The following is a 22,702-nucleotide window of genomic DNA, read 5'->3' as shown; positions in this document are numbered from 1 at the left end:
GTTCACGGATCACGTGTGATCCATTAGCGGATGCTCGCACCTACTGGTATCGTGCTCTGTAGGAAGGTGAAAGCATTACAATGGAACTCGTTTTGTTTTTCAATCACGCCTTTGTATTATGTGTGTACACGTTTTGCTTAAATGGGAAAATGGGTTTATTCAACATTAGATTTCCAATAACATTCAGCAGGTGCAGTGGGTAGTGACCCTGTGAATCCACGGCCGTGGGTTCGATTCCCACAACTGGAAAATATTTGTGATTTTTTTTTAATATAACTTTCAAGTTGCCCTTGATTACAATCTCACCTGATGGTAAGTGATGATGCAATCTAAGATGGAAGCGGGCTAACTTGTTAGGAAGAGGATGAAAATCCCTTTCGGTTTCTACACGACATCATACCGGAACGCTAAATCGCTTAGCGGTACGTCTTTAGCTTCCCAATATAGTAAAATAATTTAAGAAATCGGTTTAGTAGTTTCAGAGACAAAACAATGCAAACAAACAATCAAGTCTTTTCCCTTTATAATACTACTATAGATATTACTCGGTGATCATGGAGCTTTCTAATGGGCAAATAATGTTTAATAAGCAATCAAATATTAGTTATTTAGATAGTAAAAATCTCACTAGTTTTAAAAACAATAAAAAATAAAAATTGGTAGGTAGGTGCAGCAACCAATTCACAAACTATTATAAGTAAAATTAATATCATTAAAATTTGGTATATTTCCTTTTTTATTTTTTTTTAAATGTAGTTTTTATAATAGTAGGTAGTTAATATAAATATGTGCGTAATATTGTATCTACAAAATGGTTTTCTATTTACTTGAGCATTAAACGCTTTGGAAATTGCCTTCGTCAGTCAGATATTAAACAAGTCGGAAACATCACAGTACTGCCAAAAAAGCCTCTTATATTAATAACGCATAGCGGCATAGCCCACCGGATTGATATACCAACATCATCGAAGCGGAGTACCAAATACACTTATGCTTATTGCTCATACGTGCTATTTATCAGCGCACTTTACTATATAGGATAGCAGCTACCTGTCCTCTCGCTCTCTCCTTCCCATCTTTATGTTATAGTATAGACATACCCCATTTATTTATATTTCATTCATTCAGTCACTCATTTATTTATTGATTATTTACGAGTATTTATTTGATCCACTAGTGATTGTTACAGTATTTACATAATGAGGATGGTGACTAGGTTTAAATATATTATTTTTTTGAGACATGCGGGTAAACAAGGTCTAAATTAACTAATCTATATGTATATATATATAAATGAATCCATATATCCCTTAGTCACCGGTTGGACCGATTTCACCACGAAGGGTTCCTAGTGTATAAAATAATGAAGGTCTTGGGGCTCAGACATCATCGATTCATCATCATCACAGAAAATTGAGTTTTCCGAAAGCAATTTATCCTTACGAAATTTTTCGTAAACACGATTATTGTTATGAAGTCGGTCAAAGGTACTGTTTTCCGAATTTATTTATTACTTTGTACGTTTTTTTTAAATTAAAACGACTTATTTTGTGGAAGTTGGTTAAAGTAAACAAGATTGTTGAAGCGCAGTGGGAAAAGTTGGTGTACAATGACCGAAAGATGCACTTTCTCTTGCCTCCTTCCGCGTGTCTCGATCGGGTCACGTGCGATTACGCTGTGCCATGCACTGTGACTCTTGATTATGGTGTAAGATCCGGCATTACAAATATATACTCTCATCTGTTATTCATTAGTGCTATGAAATAAATGATAGATAATATACACAGTGACACATTGCAAATAGGTTGCCTAGTTACATTTCGGCCAGACACTTTTATTTTATTTTTATTCTTTACAAGTTAGCCCTTAACAACAATCTCACCTGATGGTAAGTGATGATGCTATCTAAGATGAAAGCGGACTAACTTGTTAGGACGAGGATGAAAATCCACCCCCCTTTTCGGTTTCTACACGGCATCGTACCGGAACGCTAAATCGCTTGGCGGTACGTCTTTGCCGGTAGGGTGGTAACTACCACGGCCGAAGCCTCCCACCAGCCAGACCTGGACAAATTAAGAAAATCTTAATCTGCCCAGCTGGGGATCGAACCCAGGACCTTCGTCTTGTAAATCCACCGCGCATACCACTGCGCCACGGAGGCCGTCAAAAATACATTTATTTTGTTCTCATTTTTACAACATTTTTCATACAAAATCTAGGAAACCATAAACTTAATCAAAGGCAACCTAATACAATTAAATTAAGCCTAAAATAAGCTATCGTTTGACATATTAGACGACCAAATAATTGATGAGTTTATATAAATAACATTACATAACTGTTTATATCTAGCAACCTCACAGTTGCAGTGTGAAAGCATTTGGCTATATTATATTAACTAGTGTAAGATTAATGACAACACGTCAATATTACATAACATTGATAGCTTACAGCGGATATGAATTAAATTCCTGTTATTTTTATGGGTACTTAGAAAAAAGAAAAACTCAGCATCTCTTAGCACGCCCGGGATTCAAACCCAGAACATCGTGGTCCGAAACTACATACTAACTATTATCAACGAGGCAACGAGCTAGTGTACAATCGCAAAAACACTCGGTAGTATTCATAGTACAAGTTGACCATGAAATAGAACGAAAGCGCGACCGTGTGAGTATTGCACTGCAGTATACGTATACCTATATGTAAGAGTAGGTATATGTATATAGCAGGCACGTGAACACGAAATCAATTAAATTAATTAATCTGTTTGTTCAGGGGTATATATTGCTAGCCAGTATAAATAGCAACATCCACATACATATGACGAGTAGTATGGTAACCATAGTCGACCGATATTTCTACGGAAGGGTAATTTATACCACCAACCCGTACCGAGACAGTGTAATGGGTCTAAACTTCATAACCCCTATCCATTACATTTTGTTTTTGCAGTCTAATTTTGTTGATTATCTTTCTATTCCAAATCTTTCTTACTAGTCTAAGATCTGACATTAGAAACATATACCTTCATCTGTTTTTTATTAGTGATAAGAAATAAATTAATAAAGATAATATTCACAGAGACACATTGCAAACAGGATGTTAGTTAAATTGCAGCCATAAACATTTTTCAGACAAAGGTAACTTCGTTCGTTATAACTCCACATTCGGCTCACTGCTGAGCTCGAATCTCCTCTCAAAGGCCAATAATCCACCACGCTGGCTCTATTTTCAGACTTTCGGATTTTCAGACTTCCCAAACGCAGAGAATTAAGAAAATTATCTGGTATGCAGGTTTCCTCACGATGTTTTCCTTCACCGTTTGCGACACGTGATATTTAATTTCTTAAAATGCACACAACTGAAAGTGCATGCCGCGGATCAGATTCGAACCCACACTTTAGTATTCGGAAATTTAATTAAGCGTAAAATAAGCTTTTATTTGACATATTAGACGACTAAATAGCTAATGAGGGGAATTTAATGTAAATAATAAATAATAGTTTAATAAAAATATATATCCTTATTAAACTGATTACATCTGGCAATCCCACAGTCGTAGTATAAAAGCAGGCAACCTTTACTCTCTGGGCACAATTTTAATAGGCAACATATTTGCAATGTGTTGATGTGAATATTTTCTATTATTTATTTTCTATCCCAAATAAATAACAGATGGGTATATCACACTAATATTATAAAAGCGAAAGTTTGTGTGTACTCGTAAATGTGTGTGTATGTTTGTTCCTCCTTTTTGTGCAGCGGCTACTGATGCGATTTGACTGAAATGTACATACTTCTCATCCCGGAAAAATCCATGGTTCCCGCGGGATTTGTGAAAAACTGAATTCTACGCAAACGAAGTCGCGGACTTCCGCTAGTATTTCTTATGCCGGATCTCCTATTAGATGCTTTATGTCTGGCGTAGACACCAGCCGGCAGGTGGCTGAAGGGCTGAAGGCTGAATGAATGAAATGTCTGAAGCCTGGGAATGAGTTACCATTGTTTAACTGTCTCCATTTACCGAATATTACTTATGATAACAAACACTGTGTCTCAATTAATTATATTCTTAAATAAATAAAATAAATAAAATAAAAAAGCCTTTTATTTCTTGTCTTACAAGTAATATATAATATTATAGACAGATTAGTAAAAGTAATAGGTACAAGAACCCCTCTAGGAGAGGGTGAAGGCCTCCTCCAGTTCAGACCATCTCTGCCGATCTTTGCCGATCAAAGAAGTATGGAGAGAAGTATTATGAAAATTAAAAAAAATCAGAAGATACGACATTCTACCATACGTCAAAAAACCAAGGTTACAGATGCTCTTCAATACTCTCTAAAACAAAAATGGCGATGGGCAGGCCATGTAGCAAGGATGAGTGACGATCGTTGGACAACAAGACTGACATCGTGGTCAGGCCCCCCGGGTTACAGGCGAGTTGGCCGACCACTTGGTAGGTGGTCCGACGACATCGCAAAAATCGCTGGCAATACATGGGCTAAACTAGCCAAAGATATTCTTAAATAATAAATAATAATTATATTTTACAAGTAGACACTCCGACTGCGTCCACGCAAATAAGCAAATACTGTATTCGATCTCTATAAATGAATACAAGTAAATATGTGTGTTTACTATTTTCTCAAAAAAATAACGAATGCTATTGCGATAGCGATTTTATTGCAACTATAAATTTAAACTGACTTTGTACATTTAATTTTCAATTAAATAAATCATTGAATATTGCACTAAACTATTTTATTTTCTCGCAATCGTAGTGAAAAGCAGAGTGTAACACGTGGGGCTAAACCCATTATATACTCGGTTTCTATTTAGGCAGCCCTCGACTTACGTCTCAGGCCCTAAAAATACCTCGTATATAATGGGTCTTTTTAGCCCCTTGTATAACAATCTACTATAAATATTCTTTTCAGATTTCTTGTTGTACTATTTATATTAAATGCATATTTTCTCGTAGCATAATATAAGTATTATAGACACTAGGTTTGAATATATTATTTTTTTGAGACATTCGGGTAAATAAGCTCAATATTAAGTAATTAATATGTAAAAAACAAAGATTGTCTGGATATTTGCAAAATAATAAAATTTCAAAATCTACTAAAAATCTATTACCGTAATTAGATGAAAATTCATACATTTTTAGCTTCCTTACATTAAATGTGACACTTTTCAAGTAAACTATAAACTATAAACATAAACTGACGGGGTTTGTGTAAATAACATAAGCTACGCCGATGACATGGTGCTGCTGAGTGCATCACTTTGTGGCCTGCGTAAGCTGTTGGCAATATGTGAGGCTTATGTGGAAAGGCACGGGTTAATTTATAATGCCAAGAAAAGCGAAGTGATGGTCTTTGAGGCTGAGGGAAAGTTACCAAGTAACGTTCCATCGCTTGTACAAAATGGGACAATTTTGAAACAAGTTCACCAATTTAAATATCTAGGACATATTTTGACCCCCGACCTCAAGGACGACACGGATATTGAACGGGAGCGGAGAGCGTTGTCAGTTAGAGCTAACATGCTTGCACGCAGGTTTGCACGTTGCTCACAGCAAGTTAAGACAACATTATTTAAGGCCTATTGCACTATTTTTTACACATGCAGCCTGTGGGCAAAATATACACAAAGATCGTACAATGCTCTCCGTATCCAGTACAATAATGCATTCAGGGCTATTATGGGGCTGCCTCGTTACTGTAGCGCGTCAGGGATGTTCGCGGAAGCAAGAGTTGATTGCTTTTATGCAACAATGCGCAAAAGATGCGGATCCCTGGTGCGAAGGCTGCGAGGCAGTACCAACAGCATTTTGGCAGTAATCGCCAGCAGACTAGACTGCACCTACGTGAACCACTGTTGTGGCGTTTCTAATGGAATGACATAGCACTGGTTCTCGTAAATACAATAGGTTTTAAGTAACTAACATAGATAATAAGAAATATTGTTATTTACTAATTTTTTAGGTTTAGGTATACACAATTAACATACTTATAAGAGAATTTTACTAACAAAATGAGTCTTGGTTACTTTAAATAAATGAATTATTATATTATATATATTATATATTATATATATAAACGAACAAACAGCAAAGATATTTGTAATTTGTTTGAACGCTCCTACAAATCTAACGATCATTATGATCAACGACGTCATTAATTCGTGCCATTTTGTAAAGGGTTGTTTTTCAAGAATCCGTGGTAGTGCCGCAAATATGACCCTTTAAATCCCTGTAGCTCTGAAAGCATTGATCGATATTATTACTTTTAATTTGAAATTGCTTTACTATTAGGACAATCTCACAACAGTTTTAATTCTAAACAAAGTCAAAACTAATAAATACAGCCGTCAAGCCCGCATGGTTATTTTATACGAATATTATGTATGTGTTAGCAAATTAGTTATGTATGTGATAAGCGTAATGGTGCGGCCTGGTACTTGGGAACAAAGGCCTCTATAATAGTGTTATTTCGCGGCCAATTTATCTGTTGTCTGCCGCCCGCCGGCCGATGGGCGCATCGTAATATACGGCTAATGTGGGCCCGTTAACACTACGCAGGACTTGCACTGTTAATTAAGTGCCCGCTTTTGAAGGCTCACGTTTGTCACACCTTTGAACTGGAGAATCTTATTAGAAAATCGTCATGAAATCGTGATTTCGTTTCGTCGTCGTCGTCATAAACCCATATTCGGCTCACTGCTGAGCCCGAGTCTCCTCTCAGAATGAGAGGGGTAAGGCCAATAGTCCACCACGCTGGGCCAATGCGGATTGGCAGACTTCACACACGCAGAGAATTAAGATAATTCTCTGGTATGCAGGTTTCCTCACGATGTTTTCCTTCACCGTTTGAGACACGTGATATTTAATTTCTTAAAATGCACTCAATTGAAAAGTTGGAGGTGCATGCCCCGGATCGGATTTGAACCCACACCCTCCGGAATCAGAGGCAGAGGTCATATCCATTGAGCTATCACGGTTATTATATAAACTTCATATTATAGTATGCGCATTATCATCTGAGTCGTCCGGTCATAAAAGTCAAAAAAGATAGGAATGTGCAGCGCGCCTACCTGCGCACCCTAATTATCGATAAACGGCTACCTGCGCACGTGCTAATGATGAGTCAATAATGATTTGGACGATTCTGATTGGTCGGTTTCTAATGTAATTGCATTGCGTATTTTTTTTGCTATAAATGTGTTTACTGCAATTAAATAAATACATTCATGTGTTACTCGTTGCGCACTATGGATACTAATATATAATAAATTTGGCAGAAGACGAAGATTCTGATGATGAAGACTCAGATGAAGATTAATTTTATTTAGTTAATAATTATATAATATGAAATATGTATTATATTAAATCAAATATTGTTAATTTTTTTAATTTTGTGAACAAGATACGATAATAAACTTTACTTATCGATAATATGTCTTTCATTGTTACACCCTTCACTAGACGGCTCCATAAGACCCATAAGTGCAAGCGAGATAGATATAGAGAAATGATTTATGGCCCTAAGACTCAGTTGTTAATGCTATTAGTATAGGCAAAACAAGATGTTACTATATTAAAATTAGTTGTAAATAATTCATTTGTATTGTTCCAGCTTCGACCGCGATCAACCCTTCACATTCCAGATAGGCGTGGGCCAGGTGATCAAGGGCTGGGACCAAGGTCTGCTTGACATGTGTGTCGGTGAGTACTATTGGTTATTCAGTGCCATGATTTTTTTTTAGCTATCTATCTAGTTGTGAGCTAGGGTTGTCAACCGTACTATTATATATATAGTTTAGATAGAATTGTACTATGTTTCGGGTCTGCTTACTGTTGAAGAAATATATAGTATATATATTTTCAACACTGATATCTAACAAACGAAATTTTTATTTTAAATCGTTATCAGCACTAGTTTTCGACAAATGCAATAGCGTTTGTCTATCTTACTGAGTTCCAAACATTAAACAAACAAACTAATAAAAATAGCATAAATTACTTTATATAAAAGTTGGTATACCATACCTTTATATACAAATCTTCAACTTAAATTTGACCACCTTCTGTTTTTATTTTCACGATAAAAAGTGTCAGACAAATCCTAAAAATAATGTGAGTAAAATATTTTTAAAATTCTACCTCTAAAGTGTTTAAAACTGGTTCATGTTAATGCTATTCTAATCTATGAATAGCATTAACATTAAAATGAAAATAGAAAGGAGTGAAATAGGGTTAAAAACACATTTTAAAAAAATTGGTGCGAGTTACTAGAAATATAATGCGCTGTGATAGCCCAGTGGATATGACCTCTGCCTCCGATTTCGGAGGGTGTGGGTTCGAATCCGGTCCGGGGCATGCACCTCCGACTTTTCAGTTGTGTGCATTTTAAGAAATTAAATATCAAGTGTCTCAATCGGTGAAGGAAAACATCGTGAGGAAACCTGCATACCAGAGAATTATCTTAATTCTCTGCGTGTGTAAAGTCTGCCAATCCGCATTGGGCCAGCGTGGTGGACTATTGGTCTAACCCCTCTCATTCTGAGAGGAGACTCGAGCTCAGCAGTGAGCCGAATATGGGTTGATGACGTGACTAGAAATATAAACACTTAGGGAAATAGCGAAAAAAGTTAACACCTAGTTTTTAAGCGGACGAAATCGCGGGCGTCCGCTAGTACGAATATTATTTAACTGTTTACGCATTGCATGCAACAGAAGCTCATAAAAGGAACATTTTTTCTCGTTTTTACCACATTTTTCATTGATCTATGACACTTGCAAATAACGTAGCTTTGAATTGGTAAAAGAATGTTCAAATCGGTTCAGTAGATCCAATTTTTTTTTAAATATGATCAATATTCCCATTTGCTTACTACAACTAGTCAGGAAAGACTGTAGGAGTAGATACGACAATAAACCAACGGGGCGGGTATCGAACCACCATCCCTCGGTGATGAGTCCGACCGCTCTTACCGTTAAACTATTGAGGCTTTATCTCTTTGAAGTATGAATGTAAATAATATTAACATACCGGAAAACACTAGAATGGCCTTTGCACTGTGGGCTATGAACCGGGATCTTACGTAACGCCTAGAAAGGCAGAGGCTCCATACAAAATAGAAAGCGAACAGATGCTCGAGTATTAATAATCCCAACGTTTCCGGTAATTAACATTGTCCAATTATATACACTGAGGAAATATCATTCTTTCTCTGTTCGATCGAATACATGCCAAAGAGGCAAAACATGGATGGAATTTCCTATTATATCGTCGTTATCAACCCATATTCGGCTCACTGCTGAGCTCGAGTCTCCTCTCAGAATGAGAGGGGTTAGGCCACGCTGGTGGATTGGCAGACTTCACAGACGTAGAGAATTAAGAAAATTCTCTGGTATGCAGGTTTCTTCACAATGTTTTCCTTCACCGTTAGAGACACGAGATATTTAATTTCTTAAAATGCACACAACTGAAAAGTTGGAGGTGCACGCCCCGGACCGGATTCGAACCCACACCCCCATTCCTATTATATAGTGTGAATCAATGGTTTTACCTGGTATTTTAAACGTTTTAAGAATCAAGGGGTAGCGGTAGGGTAGGGTAGGGGATACATCCTGGAGTTGGAAAGTTATTGGTTCACGCACGTTAAGCCCTCCCAGCTATAGATGATTGTTATGGAAGTGAACGTATATCGTCTAATCTAATACACCCTGTCCTCTGCAACATGCAAGACATCCTATAAAACTGACCGTGTGTGGGTCACGATGCCATCATGCAGATCGTGACCAGAACACAATCAGTTTAATCGGATGACGTTAGCGCTGCAGACACGTGGATTTATTGAATGGTGAGTGGCTAGCATAAACCCACCAACTTGCATCGGAGTAGCGTGGTGAATCCCTTGTGAAACCCTTTTAAAGAGGGAGGTCAAACCCTCTGATAGCTGATAATGATGCGAATAATGAAATTCTTTGTACCAGTTTATCGTAGAGTTCCAAGGTTACGTAGTAACTGCGTACTCGTAAGAGGCCGTAATTATAAAGTTCCCAAGTTCGTCACCGGTCGCGCTACCTTGCCCCGTTCACTTGCAACTTATGAAACTTAGTAAAATGCGTTCAACTACTGAACTAGTTAAAATGTATTATTCGCGAAGAAAATGTTTTAATATAAGTGACGTCATAGCTAAGAACCATAGAGGTAAAGTGAGTAACTAGTTTTGGATTTCCTTCTATCAACAATAACCGAAAGTTTGGCTCTCATCATCATCAACATTATCAACCCATATCCGGCTCACTGCTGAGCTCGAGTTTCCTCTCAGAATGAGTGGGGTTAGGCCAATAGTCCACCACGCTGGGCCAATGCGGATTGGCAGACTTCACACACGCAGAGAATAAAGAAAATTCTCTGGTATGCCGGTTTCCTGACGATGTTTTTCCTTCACCGTTTGAGACACGTTATATTTAATTTCTTAAAATGCACACAACTGAAAAGTTAATGGTGCATGCTCCTGACCGTATTCAAACCCACACCCTCTGGACTCGAAGGCAGAGCTCATATCCACTGGGTTATCACGGCTTTACTAGTTTGTTTTTTTATTTGAAGTTATAAAGATTATCAAATTTTTTGTTTGACTGTTTGTCAGGGCGAATCTTTGGAACGGCTGAACCGATTTTTATGTGATTTTCACTGGATGAGGATGTTATTGAGCTGCATACAAGCTGCTTTTTATCCTGAAAAAATCCATGGTTCCTTAAACTTTTTTTTTTATTCTTTACAAGTTAGCCCTTGACTATAATCTCACCTGATGGTAAGTGATGATGTAATCTAAGATGGAAGCGGGCTAACTTGTTAGGAGGAGGATGAAAAATCCACACCCCTTTCGGTTTCTACACGACATCGTACCGGAACGCTAAATCGCTTGGCGGTACGTCTTTGTCGGTAGGGTGTTAACTAGCCACGGCCGAAGCCTCCCACCAGCCAGACCTGTACCAATTAAGAAAACCTCAATCAGTCCAGCCGGAGATCGAACCCAGGTCCTCCGTCTTGTAAATCCACCGCGCATATCACTGCGCCACGGAGGCCGTAAAACGTACTCGTGATTGCGAGTGTCCGGTTGGTAGAGGTCATATCCACTGGGCTATCACGGCTTCAGAAATTGCGTGTCCAATAAAAAATTAAATATATATATTAGGTGTATACGTAATGCATTTGAATATTAGGTATACCTGCTGTTGGAGTTGTTTGAGCAGCTCATATAATAGTGTACTGAAGGCACGGCGCGGCGCTGGATGATCGTTTGATACTCGTACGACGTCACTTTGACTGGAATTGCGAACCTAATTAGTACTAATTGCTTTAAGACAACCCGGTTAACATTGCTAATAGTAGGCGAGCCCGGCATGCTAAGTTTGCAGTTACTAAAGCGGCATGGGAATCGAAAGATTTGGTAGATTAGATGATAGAAAGAATAAGGGTGATTTCAGATTAGCGTATTTATTGCGCATGTATTAGGTAAAACGCGTAAATAGGCATATTTTTGCGTTGCTAAGTAAAAAGAAACCGGTGGTATCGTGTCAGTATCAACATAACATATACGAGCTTACGCTCGCTCGTACGCGTTGCGTGTGTTTGCGTTTATACGCGCCTACATGCGTTTCTACAAACGAGCACATACGCGCGTACAAAACGCTAGTCTGAAACCGCTCTTAATATATACTTTTGTCGCTTTCAGCGGTGGGGAAAGAAAACTACAGACTTTAAAGACAATTTTTATTACTTAGGCTTACTGAAATCATCAGAAAACATGATTATATAGGAGATTATTTCATTCAAAATAAGTAAAGAATTAACCGCGCTCGTGGCTCGATACCAGAAATATAAGGGTTTTATTTTGTAACTTTGGAACCCTCCTATTCCATTACGTTACGCTCAAATCATCAGATTTTCAAAATGCACGCCTTTTAGCTATCAACTCACTTAATTACTTATCTTATCTTTATTTGAGGTGCTGGTTGAGTATTTATAAAGTTAGTTTTTCTTTTGGTTGCCTTTTGGTTACCCACCATTATTAAAGGCTCATACTTGGTGGAGGTACTGAACAACGTGCAAGGTGTACTCCCTTATGATCATCTGCCGCGCTCGAGTAACTGCAAAAATCCTCTCTTCGGCTCCTCAACTATAAGGATTAGTCACGACTTATCTCGAATGTGACATTTTGTGCTCTAAGGTAATCTCAAACGTTCAACTGCGTTAGTCTGTGCATAAACAAACAAACAAACAAACAAACAAACAAGAACATAATAATTATTTATTAGTCTTTTTTTTTAATTTTTAACCATGTTGATATAAAAATAAAACACAAAACACTATCAAAAATTTATAAAAAAAAAATCAAACCTCCCGCTGCGGGACATTTAAGTGCCCAAGCAACCGGTGGTCAGAGCTCCAGAGTGAGGAACCTCCTCACAATACGCGCCGTCTCAAGAATCACTGCCTTCTGTATCTGACTCTTAATCCAACAATTAAGTGAAAGCTTCTTAAGATGTTGGTCGAAGCTTTTCGCTATAAGACCATTGACTGAAACAACTATCGGAACAATAATAGTTGATTCAACATTCCACATTGCGGTAATCTCACGAGCGAGGTCCAAGTATTTTGTTACTTTTTCCTTTTCCGCTTTAACCAGATTATCGTAATGTGGAACAGTAATATCAACAATTATTTCACAACGCACCAACCGATCGACTAGCACTATATCAGTGTGCCTAGTGGGAGTTTTCAATGTTTTCATACTGTTACTATCGCGTTAACGTAAACGCGAATTTATTTGGAATTGAAACAGTTTTGAAACAGTACATGGCGCTGTTTCAATTCCTTACAAATTAGCATTTACTTTAACGCGATCGTCACAGTATCAAACTGCCACTAGGCTCTCAGGTCTATTGGCAACAATATTCCTATCAGTGATAATCGTTCTTTATTATTATGTACTATATTTTATATATATATATATATATATATATATAACTATATTATTATTTACATTGGAACCTTTGTCATGTTTTTTATTTGTGGAAAGCCATCAGGTGTGCATAATTAAACGTCCTCTGCTAGTGCTATTTATAAATAAAAACCTTTTAAAGTTGGACTCGCCCACCGAGAGTCCCGTGCTCTGTAGGTACTTGTTTACATACTTTGAATAAACGTAGGTAAATTTTATTTATACTCTAATTTATTTGTCCTTTTTTAAATTCATCATCATCATTATCCACCCATATTCAGCTCACTGCTGTGCTCGAGTCTCCTCTCAGAATGAGAGGGGTTAAGCCCATAGTCCATTGGAAGACTTCACACAAACAGAGAATTAAGAAAATTATGGTACGCAGATTTCTTCCAAACGTTTTTCCTTTGCTATAAGACCATTGACTGAAACGACTTGAGAATCGGAACAATAGTCCACATGGGGGTAATGTCATGAGCAAGGTCCAAGTATTTTGACATTACTTAAGCATATTATATTATTGTACTATTAATTTATGAATAGTTTAAGATTTTTTCCTCATACCTACTTGTAGTGTAGGCAAACAGGACAAAATATATTTTTTTAATATGACGTAGTCGTAGTACAGACTCTACTTGGACTATAAAGACAATAGTCGTGCCCTCTACACAAGTTCTCATCACAAATTTGTGTAACAGGTGCTATTGCAACAGCGAAATTGAACTATTGACCGTGTTGAGGTCGACCCCTGACTTCAGATACAATAAAATACAATAGCAATAATCCGTGCCCTGAACCGTTGGGTTTCAATTTATCTCACAATCGATAAAGACAAGATGACAATGTCGTTTTCAGGTGAGAAGCGGAAGCTCACGATCCCAGCATCGCTCGGCTACGGCGAGCGCGGCGCCGGCAACGTCATCCCTCCCCAAGCCACCCTCCACTTCGAGGTGGAACTCCTCAGCATCGGCGACTCGCCGCCAACCACCAACGTGTTCAAGGAGATCGATGCCGACAAAGACAACATGCTGTCGCGCGAAGAAGTGAGTATAGAGCTAGCGTTCCGCGCCATGGACGCCGACCAGGACGGCGAGCTGTCGCGCGAAGAGGTCAGTTGACTTGTTGCCTGGCGACTGGTGATCGCCTGGTGACGGACTGGTGACCGCCTGGTGACCGCCTGGTGACGGCCTGGTGGCGGGGCTCGTGTCCGCTTTCACAAACGCTACTATTGACAAATTTTAAGAATCCACTACTCATATTTTAAGCAATTGCCTCTCTATATTTATCCAATCGATGACAGTCACCTACCGGAGGTTGGCGACCCACGCTTTGCTTACCGAGACGCGGTAAGACCATCAGTCGTTCGATACGAACAGCCCACTGCCACTTCAATATACTATAGCCTTGAGAGCTATGTCGGTTACTTTCGTTTATTGGTATAACTATATTATATTATTAGAATAGAATATATTATATTCCAAAATGTTATATAATGTATATATCACAGTTCTGCCGGTTGCGTATTTTCACTATTTCAAGAGGTCTCTAATTTCATACCTCAACAGGACGTGGGTACGAATCACGTCACGTGGCGTGTGGATCTGCCACAAACACCACCAACTCCAACCAACTCTTACAGGAGACGCTTTGAGAAATGTTCGTCTCCTCCATCCTTTTAGCCCGTGCTCGCCCTCTTTCAGGAGATCTTTATTCTGCAATCGCTCAAACTTCACGATGACACTGGTGAAATCTACACTATGCCGTCTGTTCCTCTGTAAACTCCTTCCATACGGTACGAATTCGATAATATGTGCAGTGATAGCCCAATGGATATGACCTCAGCCTCCGATTCTGGAGCATGCACCTCCAACTTTTCAGTTCGTGTCTCAAACGGTGAAAGAAAAACATCGTGAGGAAACCTGCATTCCAGAGAATTTTCTTAATTCTCTGCGTGTGTGAAGTCTGCCAATCCGCATTGGGCCAGCGTGGTGGACTATTGGCCTAACCCCTCTGAGAGGAGACTCGAGCTCAGCAGTGAACCGAATATGGGTTTATAATGATACCCGAAGCAATCTAGAAGAAGCCACGCCCCCCGCCCCGCGCGCAACATCGGGAGTGTTACGAACGAAGTTGCCAAGCTATAGTAACGTTTGTGAAGATGACACACGTCCTGCATGGGCTACTTGGAAATAGTTGAATTTAATGAATGTCATATATAGTTTAGTAGTATTTTAGAATGACCGCTTAGTAGTATCTACCTTTACTAGCTAAACGAATCTACAATATAATTAAAGCTGTAACTAACTCTATTTCCACCTAGAACCTATCTATTTCACCCACGACTACATTTCTGTATTTCAATCGTATCTAGATTTCCCTTTTTTTGTAAAGATTGGTTGGGATGTCATGCATGTTTGGGTTGCCAGAATTATACTGCTGAAATTAATAAATAACTAGCGGACGCGTGAAATTTAGTTTTTCACGAATCACTCGGGATTTTTCGGGGATGAAAGGTAGCCTAAGTGTTAATCCAGAGTAAAATCTATTTCGATTCCAAATTTCAGCTAAATCAGTTCAGTAGTTGCGCCGTCAAACAGTAACAAACTTACAAACATCCATACAAACTTTCGCGTTTATAATATTAGTAGGATGAGGAAACCTGCATACCTGATATTTTTTTAATTTGCTACGTGTGTAAAGTCTGCTAATCGTCATTAGGCCAGCGTGGTGGTGGTGGACTATTACCCTAACCCCACTTATTCCGAGAGGAATCTCGTGCTCAACAGTGAGCCAAATATGGGTTTGATGATTTTTTACTACTACTATTCCCCCTAAAAGTGAGAGCCGCTGGTTCCAAGTGACTCACGTATGTGTATGGAACGCCATAAGGCCAAGGTTCAGCAGTGGACGTCCGTCAGCTGACAAGATGTAACAATAACTTACATTCACATGTTTGCCCCCTATTTAACAAACTTAGGGGAAGAATTTTCCCGGCGAGAAATTACCTATCTCGAAAGTCGTTTCTTTATCTGTACCTACATAAAATTCGCTACTTAAAAAAGGCCTATGTCCAGCAGTAGATACATAATGGCTGATGACGATGATGATGACATAAAAGTCATGAAAATCGGTCCAACTTGAAAACGTAAAAGATTCTCCCTTACACTTTCATATGGGATTACTTAAGCTAACGTATCCTAATAAGTATATAAATTCCCACGTAGAATGGTGACGACCACAGTGGTGCTGTGGTATGCGGGGTGGATTTACATGACGGAGGTCTCTTGTTCGATTCCCGGCTGGGCTGATTGAGGTTTTCTTAATTGGTCTAGGTCTGGTTGGTGACAGGCTACGGCCGTGGCTTGTTACCACCCTACCCTACGTACCGCCAAGCGATTTAGCGTTACGGTAGATGTATAGAAACCGAAAGGAGTGTGGATTTCATCCTTCTCCTAACAAGTTAGCCCGCCTCCATCTATGATTGTACTTACCATCAGGTGATCAAGGGCTAACTTGTGAAGAATAAAAAAACAATATGGCGGCGAGAATATTGGCTGCTTTTCCGCGCTGGACAGCCAGGCTAAAATGAGCCAGCCCTTCTGTCACCAGTCGATGCAATTAGGAGTGTTGAATGATTCGGAGGTTTTTTGGCACTGCAACTCCATGGCCAAGGGTCTCCACAAGATCTAAATACTTTACCATTCCGTACACAGGTGAGCGACTACTTGAAGAAGCAGATGGTCCCCGAGGAAGGTGGGGAAGTCAGCGAGGACATCAAACAGATGCTCGAGGGCCACGACAAACTGGTAGAGGAGATCTTCCAACACGAGGACAAGGATAGGAACGGCTTCATCAGCCACGAGGAGTTCTCTGGCCCCAAACACGACGAGCTCTAAAACTCCAATAAATATAATACAAATCGTAAATATGCCTGTCAGCCCGTTCTCATTATATACTTGACAAAAACCCCAAGCGTTTCGCTGCTGAGGCATATCTACGGTTAAAATCTTTACCTAATAATATATAAGTGAGTAATTGTTAAGGCCATACTAGTGCAGATCATGATTAATACATAATAATATCATTATAACCGATAATTTATTCTGAAGGTTATCTGATCTTTGTACACCTCATTCAACGCATTACAACATTTCATTAGTCTCTGAGAGGTTAGGCACTATAAAATCTTCTTTAACGTGCATATATTTAATTAAATCCAGAATGTTATCTATAATAAAAACTGTTTTAATTTGTTACTTCAAGACGTAAATATTTTGTTATTATAGCTATAAAGTTGCTCGCTCTATGTTCTACAGGTATCAAGCTTAGCTGAGGAGGTTATACAATCTTTGTCGGTCAATGTATTCCGGGAAACAATATTTACAAGAAACAAATGATACAATGCATGCAAATACTAGTCACTAGTGTGGTCTTATATGCATCCGCTCGAAGCTCAAATGGTAACCAAAAACGTACACTTAACATTACAATCATCACCGTAGACGTCAATAGAACCTTGTATCTAATAAAAAAAATATTGTAGACTTTGTATGAGGTCAAGAAACATAGAAAACAATCTTGGGAACCTTTAATCTATATAAGAGTATCTATTACACTGTCATAGTAATAACTGGCGATCATGGTAAAGAACTTGTATGACATCACAGCTGAGGCGCAGCTGATAAATGAGTATTGCATCGTAATTGGCTTCAGGCATTTTTCTTTTTAATAACGTGGTAAAATTGAAAAGGGAATAAATGAGAGTAACTGCGTTTATGTTATATTATATATATAGACCGTATGACAAGATTAACCAACTGATAGGAATACTATCTCTACTAACTCCTTTCCTTTATCTCATATATGTAAGGGTTGGAAAAATATGTCTATCTTTTGTTTAGACATATTTTTAATGGTTTTGGCTAGTGATTTTATGACCGGCCGCCTGCCCGACGTCATCCCTTCTTGGGAATTCTAATAGGAATACTATCTATTGAAAGTAATATACTTTGGTGGCAATTCCTATTTTGGTCTGGTACAAAATTGCTATTTTTGTATTTTCATCCAGTAAACTGGCAGAAATTTATTAAAAAAGAATTACATTTGTTAAGAATATCCCAAAGAATATAATGTTATGGATTTCATGAAGTCAAGGATGCGACTGATCGTAGATATTCAAGATAATATTATGATGGTGTGGTTAGCTCACTCAAGGTGCTTTTACATCTCATCAGAAAGTCGATATTCGAAATATCAAAATGATCCTACGTACTTTCTGCTAACCCAATAGATTACGAAGAGAAAGTTTCCCCAACGTTTCTAACATCGCAGCTCATCGACATATAATCACTCGTCACACAACTTCTTTGTGATACCACAAGCACTCATAATTGACAGAAATAAACTAATTTGGATTGCTGTGATAACACAAATATATATTAAAACATTACAGAGCGGAAAGCGCGAGATAACGTTCTCTGTTCAATACATATCAATGGTAAGACCGACATGGCTGACAAACCGTATCGCCGATTAATGTACAATTTTTTATGATGTCAAATCTAAAAAGAAACTTACAGCTTAGACATAGACCCCCACCAAAAAGGTGGAGGTTCTGTGTAGGAAATTGATTAAGAATAGACTCGTCTCACTTTGTTCTCTCATCACCACACAAAAACCCACTAATTGGTATGTACTCGTATATAGACTGCCTATTGATTGCCTATCAGTACATCAGCTCCCCTAGCCAAGAGACCATAGATGATACATTATATATTGAGATAGATACGCAACTCTCATTTCGGTTAAAAAAGTTATGTACCGTGATCACTAGATGGCGCATTCTAATTAGATTTATTGGCTACCCATAGATGGCGTTCTCTCTACGAGTACAATCTATATTTTAGTTGTATGATGACTATTGCTGTTTGTTTTCCTTAATTCTTATAAAAGAATTATTAATGAAAAAAAATTAACATAAACATAATATTTACAAAATCACCTATTTCACTATATAATACTAATGTACCCAAATATTTACAATAGCCAAATTTTATAAATACATATATATAGAAATAAGGAAAACAAATTGCAATAATCCTTCAAATATTCAAGGATTTTTAATCAAAGAAAGAAAAGAAGATTCTTATTATTCAACGATTTATTTTTTCTTTTGTGATTATGAAAATATCTTAATGCACTTCAGCAGCCTGATAACATTAGTGCACCAACTATGAATATTGACGTTTATGATTATAAATAACCACTGATCACCTTTAAGAATTCGTAAAATTGCTGGCGACATTTTCGCCACGCCGTTTCGCGACACACCGGGCCGCCTTCTGAGCATAATTCCGATGGTGGTCGAGCATGTTCCATGGTTAATTATTCACTATGCACACCAAATCCACAAGTAATACCCATTATAAACACTTATTTGTACCGATTACATCTTATTTTAATATTTTTCGTTCACCACTGTCACCATGCTTTAAATTAAACTCTGATCCCGATTGTGTGCTGACTTTTTATTGTCATAACATAAACATCACTATAGCAACAACAGAAAAAATTCAAAGACAGCTAAACTGTCATATTTGAAACTATATTTTTTTAAACTTTCATAGACTGAACAGGAGTGATTTTAATCAAATAATGTGCTTCATGCGTGCCATCTATATTGTGCCTGAGAAAACTTCGCTTAAGTTTTTGTACCGTGAGCGCTGGAAGACAGCACTTCATACAAAATATTTTACGTAAGCGAACTGTGCGGAAGTTTCACCCCCATGCAAGAGACAATGTCGATTCACGTCGGTCACGTGATCAAGATCTGTCATTCCCATAATTTTTTCTAGTTTTCGAAGCGTTTGCGATCGTAGACAGAGAATCGACGTGCTACTTGGCTACATGGGCTGCTCAGCTTACTGCATCTAACTCTAATCCGAGACAATTAAATAGAAAACTCGTTACGTACGTATTGGCAGACGTTACTTACTTGTGACGTCTACGAGTACGTGTTCTTGTTCCTACGTTCGTACGTTGTACGTATGTTATTGTACGTACCTTCGTTTGTACGCAGTGCATGTTCACAGTTAGATTGCGTATTGGTAAACTGGAATTCGGAAAATGAAAAATCCATAAATTAGGTAGTTAGGTACGTCACACGATTTCTTTGATTTTTGACAAGGAGACGAGGGTCATTTATGTGACAATTTTGCATCCACTAAACAATACGTCAGAGATTTCCCGGGTTCGGTTGCATTTCAAGGAAATGTAGTGTAAGAGTCTCAAGTGTCCAAGCTACCTTAAACCGAGCATGAGCGTTCATCTTTCAGTTGAGATTATGTGGTGCGTAAAGTATGTGTGCATTTGCTGTAGAGTGGAAAGCAAGTAGTTTTAATATGTAGGGTAGTTATTGTTTGTTGTATGTTGAAGAGGATTTTATTCGTAGATGTGCCGATTACACTGTCATGTATGGGTTTTAGTTTTACGGTTGAACTCATCTGTAAACGCTACTGTATTGTGGTCAAAATACATTGGATACTTTATAGTATGTAACTCCTCCAAACACCATACATTTAGAAATAATTGCAAAGAGTCTAAAGGCCGTGACATTCAAAATCATCGACCAATTAATGGTTGAATACAGGCATTGTATAAAAAATGAGGATCTGTAGCTTAAGCCCACAATGCTACCCAGTGGGTTTCGTGATTATTTTAAATTTGGAACATCTACGTTTGAATTCCCATTCGGTTAAGATTCAATATTGTAATATTTATATATTTTTTTGTATAGACCACGTTTCGGCGATTTTGGAATTGTTTTTCGTTCTTTTTTTATTATGTAACTTGTTATAATAATATATCTTACAATTTAAATACATTTTTGTATATTGAGGACATGATAATAATTAATATTATAATGATTGTTTGTATGTATAGTTTAAGAATAAAATGTATGTTTTCTTTTATCGTGTATTTGTTTTCTTTTTACTGTTAACTAAGTTCCTTACTCGCCTTTTTCCAGATTATTTGTCTTTTTAGGAGATGTACAAATATACTTGTAAATCGTAGACATACTCCGTCTACTTAGTACTAAACATACTTGAGATAATCTGGCGAAGGTGTCTTAAGGTGTAACATATCCCTAAACCCTTTTAAACCTTATGAAGTTCCGGAACAGCTTGCCTTAAGAAGCGCAATACAAACTTGTAAGTGTTTTTCAGATAGCATGGGTAGGTATACGGTGACAGTTGCCTTCGTTATCTACCCATATTCGGCTCACTGCTGAGCTCGAGTCTTCTCTCCGAGTGAGAGGGGTTAGGCCAATAGTCCAATAGCCACGCTGGCCTAATGCGGATTGGCAGACTTCACACAGACAGAGAATTACGAAAATTCTCTGGTATGCAGGTTTCCTCACGATATTTTCCTTCGCCGTTTGAGACACGTGATATTTAATTTTTTTTAATAAACACAACTGAAAAGTTGGAGGTGCATGCCCTGGACCGGATTCGAACGCAAACCCTCCGGAGTCGGAGGCAGAGGTCATATCCACTTGGCTGCCACAGTTGCCTTATGACGTTCATAATACTAAATAGTAGGTAGGTACTATAAAGTCACTCAACGGGCGATAGACCGAGCTATGCTTGGGGTTTCTCTGCGTGATCGAATCAGAAATGAGGAGATCCGCAGAAGAACCAAAGTCACTGATATAGCTCAACGAGTCGCAAAGCTGAAGTGGCAATGGGCAGGCCACACAGCTCGAAGAGCCGATGGCCGTTGGGGTCCCAAGGTGCTGGAATGGCGACCCTGCACCGGAAGGCGCAGTGTTGGTCGACCCCGTAGCTACTAGATGGACCGAGGACATCAAGCGGGTTGCAGGGAGTGCATGCAAGTGGCATATGTCCAGTAGAGGTTGTCCATCGGCTGTTAATGATGATGATGATGATGCTGTTCAATTTTTGCCAGAGTTTCAGAGGTCAATAGAACCTCTGAGACCTAATTCACAATAATACGATGGTCGACGTACAACGGGACAATAGGCTGACACAGTTCGACCCATCGCATGTAGCCAGCGCCAGCCCGAAGTAAATTTTAGAATGGAGCGAGATCTAATTATGGCGCCTCTCCTGTTTGCTCTAGGCTCCTAATAATAATCTCAAGTACCAATTGTGAGTCCAAAGTAAGTATGAAACGCGAAGATCTCGACCATACTCTGCAGTGACCAATTGAAAATCAGGTGCAATACAGTTTACGGTCGACTAGGATTTTAGTAGTAGGTAATAGATATAATATCGATAACTTCTAAAATCATACTCCCTTATAGACAATTGAAAAAAAAAGAATTTTATTTTCAATTTCTTTCATTGTTCTTTACCATTTAGGCGCCCTCTAGAATTTGGCGCCTGGAGCGCCTGCTCCGTTCGCCGTATGGACGGGCCGGCCCTGCATGTAGCATTCTACGGATTGGCGAGAGCTCTTAAAGTCGAGCACGTCTCATGTACCCCTCCTCTTATACGCCTCGGCATCCCGCTCGCGTTCGAGGACATCCATAAGGCCGAATACATGGCTGATGATGATAGCAAGTCTAGAATCCCAGGGCACTCCAAGCATCTCTACCCTCGACCCATCTCAAGTGCAGAAAGTGAATTTAGAACTTGCTTCTACTCTCTTT

The 22,702-nt window shown here is 38.5% G+C and overlaps 2 protein-coding genes across 5 annotated transcripts in view; one reads left to right on the top strand and one right to left on the bottom strand.

Moving 5' to 3' along the window:
• Positions 1–20,999, top strand: part of LOC112052915 (FK506-binding protein 2) — a 76,156-nt gene extending 55,157 nt beyond the window's left edge. Inside the window, exons 2-5 of one of the 3 annotated variants that reach the window (XR_008252314.1) lie at positions 7,647–7,735; positions 13,885–14,138; positions 16,743–20,099; positions 20,183–20,999. Coding sequence is in view for 2 of the 3 variants with exons in the window: in XM_052890808.1 (XP_052746768.1) it covers positions 7,647–7,735; positions 13,885–14,138; positions 16,743–16,925 (526 nt within the window). In the remaining variant the exon portion in view is untranslated. Of the gene's footprint in view, positions 1–7,646; positions 7,736–13,884; positions 14,139–16,742 lie in introns of all 3 variants that reach the window. The other 2 variants (XM_052890808.1, XM_024092161.2) reach the window with 2 other exon arrangements.
• LOC112052913 (locomotion-related protein Hikaru genki) overlaps positions 1–22,702 on the bottom strand; it is a 361,983-nt gene that overhangs the window by 262,736 nt on the left and 76,545 nt on the right. The window lies entirely within an intron of this gene.

This window comes from Bicyclus anynana, chromosome Z, assembly GCF_947172395.1.
Source record: "Bicyclus anynana chromosome Z, ilBicAnyn1.1, whole genome shotgun sequence".
Lineage (NCBI taxonomy): Eukaryota > Metazoa > Arthropoda > Insecta > Lepidoptera > Nymphalidae > Bicyclus > Bicyclus anynana.
The sequence above is the reverse complement of the archived record's forward strand: the minus strand, read 5'-3'. Positions and strand labels throughout refer to the sequence as shown.